Below are 9681 nucleotides of genomic sequence, written 5' to 3'. Positions count from 1 at the left end.
GCAGCATGACCTGGAAGGAGGAAGGCCCTGGGGTTTCCAAGGCTGAGTAGTTCGCCCACAGTCCTTCATTGTACACCCACCTCCATCCACCCCTCTGGGTTCCCAGTCCAACCAGGCCAGGAGGCAGGAGGGCCCTGCCTGAAAGAAGAGTGGACACCCAGCCTCACCAGGTGGACAGACTGGGTGCTGCCCAGCCCCAGAACAGAGAAGCGGGAGCCCAAAGGTTGTTTACTCGCCCCGCAACACACCCATTGCCCCGGGCAGGTGGATCCTGACCACCCCACTTCCTGGGCACCCAAGGTCCTCAGATCCTGGAGGAGGAGGAGCGGGGCCTCGCAGGCGCCTCACAGGGACCTGGAGACTCTGCCCAGGCGGGTCTGGAGGTAAATGTGTAACTGTCCTGGTGGCCCCCACTCCACCAGGTCACGTGGGCTCCGCGGGGCAAAGTCCTGGTTGGCGGCTTGGCGCGAGGGGCGGTGAGATGGGCGCGCTGGGCCGGGTCCTGCTGTGGCTGCAGCTCTGCGGTAAGCGAGGCGCACTGATGGGGCCAGCACGGCAGCGGGGCAGACCAATACTGAGGTTCCCCCGAGATGTGGGCGGCCCGGGTCCCACCGGCGCAACCCCAGCCGGCGGCGCGGGAGGCGTGGAGCCCGGGGTCAGCCCACCGCGGGGGCCGCGCTCCTTGGCTTGGGCGCCCTCTTCCCTGCGAAAAGTAGCGTCTGCGTGCGGGAGTCTGCGAGGCGCCACAGCGTGCCTCAGTTTCCCCGTCCCGAGGGTGCCGCTGACTCTCCGTCAGAGCACCAGGCCAGCGCGTGTCTCCGGTGCCCGCACCCAACGTCCCGGAGCTTTAAAAACTGCACCCCGGCCCTGTCCCCTCTCTGAAGTCTCTCGCGGGTCCCTCAGGACACAGTTCTGGTTCAGAGCCCTCCTGGCCTGTCCCCGCCAGCCCTCAGCCCCTTGTATTTGGCAGAGACCACTGTCCCATTCACCTCCGTCCTTGATTGTCACAATCTTTGCCCAGCCGGGTCTTTTGCTCCAGCACCGGGCAAAACGGGGGGGCGGGGCAAAGAGACGATCTTTCCCAACGCCCTGGAGGAGGGCACGTTTGAGTGGGCTCTGCAGATCCAGTAGGAGTTCGTCAGGGCCGGGGCGGGACTCCGCGGGGTCTGATCTGCCGCCGGGAGGCGAGGCCTGGTCTGGGCCGCCTCCGGGACCCCATTTGCGCCCGGCTGTGTGACCCACGCCGGCAGCTGCCCCTCTCTGGGCCAGATCGTCCTCCCTGAGGGACGGGACTTCTGGGATGGAACCCAGATGCCGCGGGCACCCGAAGCACTCAGTCGCTCTCTCCCTAGTGCTGACCCGGGCCGCCTACAAAATCTGGGTGCCCAACACCGACTTCGACACTGCCGCCAACTGGAGCCAGAACCGGACCCCTTGCGCTGGAGCCGCTGTGGAGTTCCCTGCGGACAAGGTCCCTGGGGCCCCCACTGGGGTTGGGGGGAATTGGCCCCTCGGACCCACGTGGTCTTGGGGGTGGGGGCCCCGTAGGGGCCAAGAAAAGCTGATGCCGCTTTTTCTTGCAGATGGTGTCAGTCCTAGTTCGAGAAGGTCACAGCGTCACCAACATGGTGAGGGGCGGCTGCGCCGCGGGGGTGGGTGGAGGCAGAGGACCGTGCACGCCTCTGGATGGGCTTCTGGGAGGTCGGGGAAAACCAATGAGAGGCACTCACCCCCCAAGACTTTCCTGTCCTGGTTCCAGAATCCTCCCCATCAGAACTCTAGGGGACCTTTCTCTCAAACCACTGCCCAGAACGCTGGTGTCCAGGCAACGACAGGAATTAGGGGGAAAACAGGTTCCATAACCACCTAACATGGGAAATGCTGCAACCTGCACTTGCCTGGAGCTTCTCACAGTATTAAAGGCTCTAATAGGGCCGGTGAGAAAGACTCCGGCTATCTGTTAAAAGTTGGTCAGCAAGCTGCCCAAATACCCCTTTCCAGCTAAGGCTAAGAATGGGTTTCACATTTTTAAATGGGGAAAAATATCAAAAGAACACTATTTTGTGGTTAGTGAAAATTATGTGGAATTCAAACTTCAGTGTCTGTAAATTATTTTATCAAACACAGTCCACCCATCCGGTCACTACATCTATGGCCACTATCACACCAAAACGGCAGAGTTGAGTAGCTGTGACAAAACCGCGTGAGCAGCAAAGCTTAGAATATTGACTGTCTGGCCCATTGCTGAAAGGGTGGCCCACCCCTACTTTGAAGCATCGAATTAAGGGTCTCAGGGCCCACTGGTGGTGGAGCTGTGCCACCCCAGGGCCCAGCACTCCCTGGGGTGGATCACTGTCCAGTCACCTGCGGACCTGCCATCATGTCACACAGTGAGGGTCACTGATTCCAAGCAAGAGGGGAACTAACAGGGATATTCTCTGTGTGTGAGTTCCAGGGTTGGGGTCCTCACCAGAGGCCACTGGATTTGTGTGGGTGACTGGGGGCCATCTGGTGACCCCACCTGCCTAATCTCCTGCAGGGTCTGGGGATCCCAGGCCGAATGTCCACTCCGAGGCAGCTCCATCAATTGCTGATTTTCAAAAAAACGGCATGAATTCTGGGAGCCTGGCCAACTGGGGGCCTGGCTGGGGGGATCAGGAGACTTGGGGAGGGGGCATTGGGCAGAGGCTGGTTGTCCCATCCCGGCAGAGCTGGAGTCAGGAAGCCCTTCCACATTTGTCCAATGCAATGACTAAGGTATGGAGGCGTCAGAGGCCTGGGGGGAGTGGCTGGACCCAGCGCCCCGCCCCCACAGCTCGCGGTAACCCTGGCAACCAGGTAGCGGCCTGGAGCAGGTGGGGGATCCGAGGGCAAGGGAGTTAGTTGGGGTAGGGTGCTGGAGCCTAGGGCCCTCTTGTCCAACTTCATTCCTTTGATGATTTGGAAGAGTTTGGGAGACAACATTCATTCATTGCCAGACAGGCCCCTCCATCCGCCCTTCCATTCCCCAGCCGCCCCTCCTCCCTTTGGGGGTTCCAGGCACCCGTATCCCAGTGCACGGCCACTGGGGCACCCCCTCACCTCCCCAAGCTCTTCTCAGCATGGAGGCCTCCTCAGAGAACCTGGTGGGAACTTCAAGGAGCCTAGGGACCTGGGGCAATGGCCCAGGGGTCCCCGCAGAAGCCGGGGCAGGGTGGATGGACCCAGCGTTGCCTGAGGCCCCTCACATCCCTACTGCATGGGGGTCCCCACCTCCACGATGCCCAGAGCCTAGCGTTGTCCTGCAGCACATATGTCGCCCTAGTCACAGGCGTGGGGATAGCAGTGTTTTAATTTGTTTTTCTCAGGTTTTAGTTTGTATTTCTAGGACTTGCTTCCTCCTGAGCTCCCTCTCCCCTTCCATTTCTACGTTTTGCCCAGTTTTCTTGTTTGGGGGAACCTCCTATTTTCTATCCATCAATCCACGATTGGTCTTCTCACTGTGAACTTTTCATGCGCTGCCCTTCACTGAACAAAAACCCCATTATATTTTATCAAATGAACATCCAATGCCTTATAACTGTTTTGCTGTTTTGTTTAAAAATCCCTGGCCTGCTCCTCAGTCACAACCGTAAACAACCATATATTTATTATGTCTGTTAAGTCACAGTGTTGCCATCAAGGGCACGTGTTTGAGCGGGGCGCTAGCTAGGGAACCAGCTTTATTTTTCTTCTTAGAATGCACCCAATTTCCCACGTCCTCCCCGAAACCAGAAGCGTTGCCCTTGGAATGGGCGCTGCCGTCACTCGTCACCAGACACCGCTCTCTCTGAGCGTCCCTTTCAGTCTCTCCCTATGTCCTGACGGAACCATGCTGTCATGCTGTGGCTCTGTGGGACGTCTTAATATCCATCCGCACAACTCGAGCCCTTCGCTCTTCTGTTACAAGGTCAACTAGTACTCTGTGGACATGAGTGTCACGGAGAATTGTGGAGCAGGTTTGTCAGGTAACAACGTCACCACCACCACCACCACCACCACCACCACCACCACCACCACCAAAACCTGGGGCTTTTGATCGGGAAGGATCAACAGCTTTATACTAGCAAGTTACCCATTCAAGGGCATGGACTTTCTCCATGTATTCCGGATCTACCAGAGTTTTTAAGTGGTCCCCACAGAGGTCTTGTATAGTGTTAGTTCATAAATACTTTATAGTTGGTTTCTATTGTGAATGGAGCTTAGTTTTTTAAAATTATGTTCTCTAGTTGTGTTTTTTTTGTAAATAATGACAGCTGTTCCTTTTCCCTTTCACTCCTAACTCCTTTTATCTCTTCTCCTTTCCTTATAGCATTGTCCAGGACCTCTACCCCTATGTTAAACAAAAGTGACAAAAGTGGGTGCACTTGTTTTGTTCCAATGTCAAAGAGAAGGCATGTCAAGTTTCTCCATTGAGTGTAGGGCTTTGGTACATTAACTTTATTAAATTGTAGAAATTCTACTGCTAGTTTGCTAGCAGTTTTTTAAAAAATCATAACTAGGTTGTCAAACTCCTTCAGTTTTTTTCTACATGGACTGAGATGGGATTTTCTCCCCTCCTGTAGCCAGTTAATGATGTGTTCTGGGATTGAACCATCCTTGCGAGATTGGCGTCCTCCTGTCACCATCCGTGTGCACCTCCGTGTGCCACTTCTTCACACGTCCCTCTTCTTCAAGAGTCTTGTTCCCTGTCATACTGATTTTCCTAGTATAAGACTTCACTGCCATCTGCTGGGACATCCTTCTACAGACCACCGGGAAGTCCCCAGTCCTTCCTGCCTGTGTTCCTGGGACATGATCCCTTTGACCACCATGTATTTTTAAAACTATTGGATCTAGTCAGCTAAGATTTTATATAGGATTTTTGCATCTGCATTTATTTATAAATGAAATAAGCCTGTAATTTTCTTCTTTTGGATTGTCCTTCATCTGGTTTTGGAATCAAGATCACATTGGCCTCATAAAACGGACTGGGCAATTTCTGTTATTTTTTCTGTTTTCCAGAACAGTTTCTGTAAAAAGAAATCGTTCCCTGAGAGTTTAGTATACTTTACCTGTAAAAACATTTGGGCTGGAGATTTTGAAAATAGGAGGTCTTTGAGTAATATTTTAGTCTCTTTAATGCTTTCTGGTGTATTCAAATTCTCTATTGCTTCTGGTGCCAATAATGGTGTTTTAAATTTTTCTAGAATTTTACATATTTCATCCAGGTTTTCATGTTTGACCCTCCTTTTGATTTCTTAAAATTTTCAATATCTGTATCTTCCCTTGACAAACAAGTTCTATAGTGTATGCCCCTGTCCTTTTGGTTTCCTCCTCCCTTGTCATATGTAGTACTAACTTTTTAAAAATTTAAAAAGTCAACAATAAGTTTTACCAAACCATTTTATCACCTTTACCTCCTATATCTCTTCACAGCTTCTGGATATCTTTCCTTCTCACTTTCTCCATGCCTGTTTTCGGGATAGGTCTTTGTATAGCAACCATCTGACGTCTTTTAGGCTTGAGGATATTTTTATTATGCTCTTGAATTTGAATGGAAGTGTGTCTGGATATAAAATTTTGATGGAAAGTTCTTCTCTTTTAGTATACAAAATATTATTCTATTGCCTTTTTGCGTCGTTGTGGTTGCTGAGAAACCTGATTCCAATTTTCTTTTTTGGGTGAGCTGTTCTTTCTCTGTGAAGCTTTTATAATATTCTTGGGGTCTTTGATATTCATAAGCACACTGTCATGTGTCTAAGTGTGACTTCCCTTGTTTCCCTTTTGGCACTCAATGAGACCTTTCAATCTCAAGTTTCCCAGCTTTCCTTAAATCTGGAAAATTCACCTTCATTGTTTCTTTCAATATTTTCTCTTCTCTCCCACCCCTTGTATCTGAATTTTGATACTTTGACCTTGACCCTCCATCTTTCCTGATTTCTCTCTCTCTCAGTCCTTTCCTGCTATCTTCTGGAGAGTTCCTTAACAGAAATACCTAAGTTACTAGGTGTTCTTCAGCTCGATCAATCCTCATGTTTATCTTACCTGTTGGGGTGGCCAGTTAGCTCAGTTCGTTACAGCGTGGTGCTAATAACACCAAGGTTGCTAGGTCAATCCCCACATGGGGCACTGTGAGCTGTACCCTCCTTAAAAGAAAAAAAAGTATCTTACCTGTTGTGCTCTTCCTCTCAAGTATTGTTTTTCATGATTTATTTGTATTTTTTCCTTTGGTTCTTTTAAAAAATGAGTTCATGCTTCACCCTGCTAATACCTGCACTCTTCCTGAGGCATAGCGTGTCCGTCTGTCCCCATGGCTTGCCCTGGGCCTGTGGGTGGCACTACCTTGTGGTCAGTGCTGTGCCCTCGGGTGTGGGGGGACCTCACATCCCCCCAGGGGTCAGCCTCTTGGTCAGGTCCAGTGCTTGGAGGTGGGCTGAAGAGCAGGCCCTGCCCACCAAGTTGGGACAGGAGGCTGGGCCCTGGGTGGGTGGCCCTTGATGAGCCTGAACCCCTCATGACTCCTGCACTGAGCTGCTCCCCTGGCTCAGCACTCACCTCCATCCCCAACCCTGGGGGTCGAAAGTAGGGGTGGGGATCCTGGGGCTTGGAGGGGAGGTGGCCTGTCAGTCCTCCCTCTCCTGGCCTTCCTGCTGCAGTATTTCCTCTGACCTCTGAGGCCGGGGCTGTGGCTGGGCTTCTGTGGTGAACCGGCTGCCCAGGCTGGAGGGGAGACGGGTGACACCGAAGCCCCTATCCTCCCTGCCACCCCTGGCACCCCTTCTCTTCCCACCTGCAGCCTCCGCCTCTCCTTCACAAGGTTCAGGGCTGCCTTTAGATTTCTCAGTGGCATGGGTTCCTGGAACCCGTGAACCCTTGGCTTGTACACTTTTCTCAGGGGTGAAAAGGGGGTGGGGGGAGCAACAGCCCTGGCAAGTGTCACCCTGCCCCAAACTCTCCATGTTCCCAGGTCTCAGGGTTGGTCCTGCTCCTCAGCCTGCTCCCTTCGACCTATTTGACCCTCAGCCAGGGTGAGGAGCACCCAGGCCCGGACTTCACCTGCCTGCTTCCTTGCGGTCTAGGTTCTCTTTCCCAGCGGTGGGGGGTGAGGGGGAGGGCAGTGAGCGCAGATTGGGACTTTAGCGCGCGCCCTGGACCACTGGTGGCGCCGCCTCAGCCTGCGTTTCCTGCAGCTACTGCCGCTGGACGGGGAATTTGTCCTGGCCTCAGGAGCTGGATTCAGCGCCTCACACACCAACTCGGACCCAGACTGTAGCACAGGTGAGAGGGCCGCGCCAGGCCGGGGGCAGGTTCTCTGTGGGAGAGTCTTCTGACTGGAGGGCATTTCTGGGGGGCAGGGCCAGGTTGGAGGATTGGGGTCTAGGGGAGGGGCTTGGATGGGGTCCTGTCTCAATGAGGGGCGTGGACAGAGGGCACGTCTTGGGGGCGGGGGCGTGCCTTAGGGGCCGGGTCTGGGCGGTGGACTTGTGCCCAGGTGCCCCAGCGCTCTTCCTCGACCCGGACCGCTTCTCGTGGCACGACCCGCGCTCGTGGCGCTCCCGCGATGAGGTGCATGGCCTTTTCTCTGTGGATGCCGAACGCGTGCCCTGCCGCCACGACGACGTCGTCTTTCCGCCCAACGCCTCCTTCCGGGTTGGCCTGGGCGCCCGCCCCATTCGCGTCCGCAGCATCTGGGCTCTGGGCCAGGTGAGTGGGGCGCGCAAAGACGCGGCAGGGGCTAAGGTCTCAGCTCCGAGCCTTTGCTCTGGCAGGGCCCCTCCCCAGGGCGCCTACCAACCCTGTAGTCTGGACACGTGGTTTCTGAGCGGTCCCCATATTGTCCCCTTCTCGGGCTGGCTCTGCTGGCGACCTGGCCACCGCAGAAATACACGGTTAACGAGGACCTGCTGGCTTTCCTGGAGTCCCGCGCCGGCCGCCTGCACTTCCACGGGCCCGGCGCGCTGAGCGTGGACCCCGAGGCCTGCGCTGACCCGTCGGGCTGCGTCTGCGGCAACTCCGAGGTGAGCGCGGCCCGCAGCAGGGCAGCCTGGGCACCGCGCGGGGATGGGCCCGGGCCGCTTGGCCCAGTCGTCTACGGCTCGCTTGCCTCTTGGGGTGCAGGCCTCTCTCGCTGAGGTCTGCCCCACGAGCTCTCTGCGCTGACCCCGCTTTCCGCCTCCAGGTGCAGCCATGGATCTGCGCAGCCCTGCTCCAGCCCCTGGGCGGCCGCTGCCCCTCGGCCGCCTGCCACGAAGCTCTCCAGCCCGAGGGGCAGTGCTGCGACCTCTGTGGTGAGAGTCCTCGCCTGGTCCCTGCTCACTGGGACGGCCTGACCACCCTGACTCGTCCCCAGCCCCAGTGTTCCTGTCGGTCCTGGGCCCGCGATGCTGACCCCTACCCTCCTGCCGCAGGAGCCATCCTCTCGCTGACCCACGGCCCAGCCTTTGACCTGGAGCGGTACCGGGAGCGGCTGCTGCACGACTTCCTGACTTTGGTAATGGGGCCGCGCGCCCACCCCGGTCCCCTTCGGAGCCCCCTGCTGGGACCTGCCGCTGCGCAGGGACCCCGAGGCCCCACTCCGCCTCCTCACTGACGCGTCCACTCTCCGCCCACCTGTCCACCATTTGGCTCTGCTCCCAACCAACGTCCCCGCAGGTCTGAGGGGCCGAGTTCCCCGGCCAACCCTGTCCCGCTCCGCAGCCCCAGTACCAGGGCCTGCAAATGGCTATGTCCAAGGTGCTGCGCCCGCCCCGGCCCCGCGAGGCCACGGGCCCGGAGGCCGACACAGAGGTCCAGGTGGTGCTGGCGGAGACCGGGCCCGAGAGGGGCGTCGCGGGGCGGCTGGCCCGGGCCCTCCTGGCGGACGTCGCCGAGCACGGTAACCGCGGGCGCCCCACCGGCTCCCCAGCCCTGCCCCGCCTCGCGCCGCCGGGGAGAGAATGAGCCCCGCCCTCCGCTGCAGGCGAGGCCCTCGGGGTCCTGTCGGCGACGCTCCGCGAGTCCGGCGCGCCTATCGGGGGCGGTTCGGCGGCGGGACTGGAGGGGCCAGGGTCGCGCGCGGGCCTGGCGGGCGCGGTGGCGGCCGCGCTGCTCCTGTTGCTGCTGGCTCTGTCGGCGGGGGCGCTGTGGCTGCACCGCGGGGGCAGGCTCAGGTAAGGGGCTCTGCGGGGGCGACGGCGCGCGGGGCGGGGCCTCGGGGCGGGGCTCAGGTGCGCGGGGCGTGCGCCGCTCAGGAGGGGCCCCTTTTTCAGGTGGAAGAAGAACGACGAGGCGGCCGACGGGCCGCCGGGGGCGCCTCTGGGCTTCCACAACCCGGTGTTCAACGTGGCAGGCTCGGTGGAGCTGGTGAGGGGGCTGCAGGAGTGGGGGGTGGGCCTCCGGCGGGGCTTGGCGCTCGGCTCCCCCTGACTCTGCGCCCCTGCAGACCCCGGCCTCACAGGCGGACGCCAGGAACACCAGCCAGAGTTACTTCGTTAACCCGCTGTTTGCAGAGGCCGAGGCTTGAGCGGCCGCGTGACACTCCCTCCCCGCTCCCACCCCGGCGTCACCCTGCCGAGTGTGCGGGTCCCTGGCCCTGCGGGATCCCTGCTCCGTCTGCACGCTCCTCCCCCTCTCCCGCCAAGCACAGGGTGGCCTTGTGCAATAAAGGGTTTCTGGAACCTGATGTCCGTGGGCACACCGCCT

The 9681-nt window shown here is 57.8% G+C and overlaps 1 protein-coding gene across 2 annotated transcripts; it reads left to right on the top strand.

Moving 5' to 3' along the window:
* Window positions 1-405: 405 nt before the first annotated feature.
* Window positions 406-9661, top strand: AMN (amnion associated transmembrane protein). Of its 2 annotated transcripts, XM_033107011.1 has the most exons (12): window positions 406-524; window positions 1353-1471; window positions 1584-1628; window positions 7191-7278; window positions 7493-7704; window positions 7881-8018; window positions 8180-8288; window positions 8409-8491; window positions 8698-8875; window positions 8960-9149; window positions 9249-9342; window positions 9422-9661. In XM_033107011.1, the coding sequence occupies exons 1-12, from the start codon at window positions 482-484 to the stop codon at window positions 9500-9502; spliced, it is 1380 nt and encodes a 459-aa protein (XP_032962902.1). In that variant the 5' UTR covers window positions 406-481; the 3' UTR covers window positions 9503-9661. The 2 variants fall into 2 exon arrangements, with proteins under 2 accessions (XP_032962902.1, XP_032962903.1); XM_033107012.1 differs by lacking the exon at window positions 8960-9149.
* The last annotated feature ends 20 nt before the right edge of the window (window positions 9662-9681 follow it).

The sequence above is a fragment of the Rhinolophus ferrumequinum genome, chromosome 6 (genome assembly GCF_004115265.2).
Source record: "Rhinolophus ferrumequinum isolate MPI-CBG mRhiFer1 chromosome 6, mRhiFer1_v1.p, whole genome shotgun sequence".
Classification (NCBI taxonomy): domain Eukaryota; kingdom Metazoa; phylum Chordata; class Mammalia; order Chiroptera; family Rhinolophidae; genus Rhinolophus; species Rhinolophus ferrumequinum.
Note: the sequence above shows the minus strand (reverse complement) of the source record. Positions and strands in the feature narration are given on the sequence as shown.

What these genes read in the sequence shown, in the direction of transcription:
- AMN (XM_033107011.1), top strand. Translation starts at nt 482, where the DNA reads ATGGGCGCGCTGGGCCGGGTCCTGCTGTGGCTGCAGCTCTGCG. An exon ending in GCTGTGGCTGCAGCTCTGCG is followed by an intron (nt 525 to 1,352) that starts GTAAGCGAGGCG and finishes CTCTCTCCCTAG; the next exon opens with TGCTGACCCGGGCCGCCTAC. An exon ending in GCATCTGGGCTCTGGGCCAG is followed by an intron (nt 7,705 to 7,880) that starts GTGAGTGGGGCG and finishes TGGCCACCGCAG; the next exon opens with AAATACACGGTTAACGAGGA.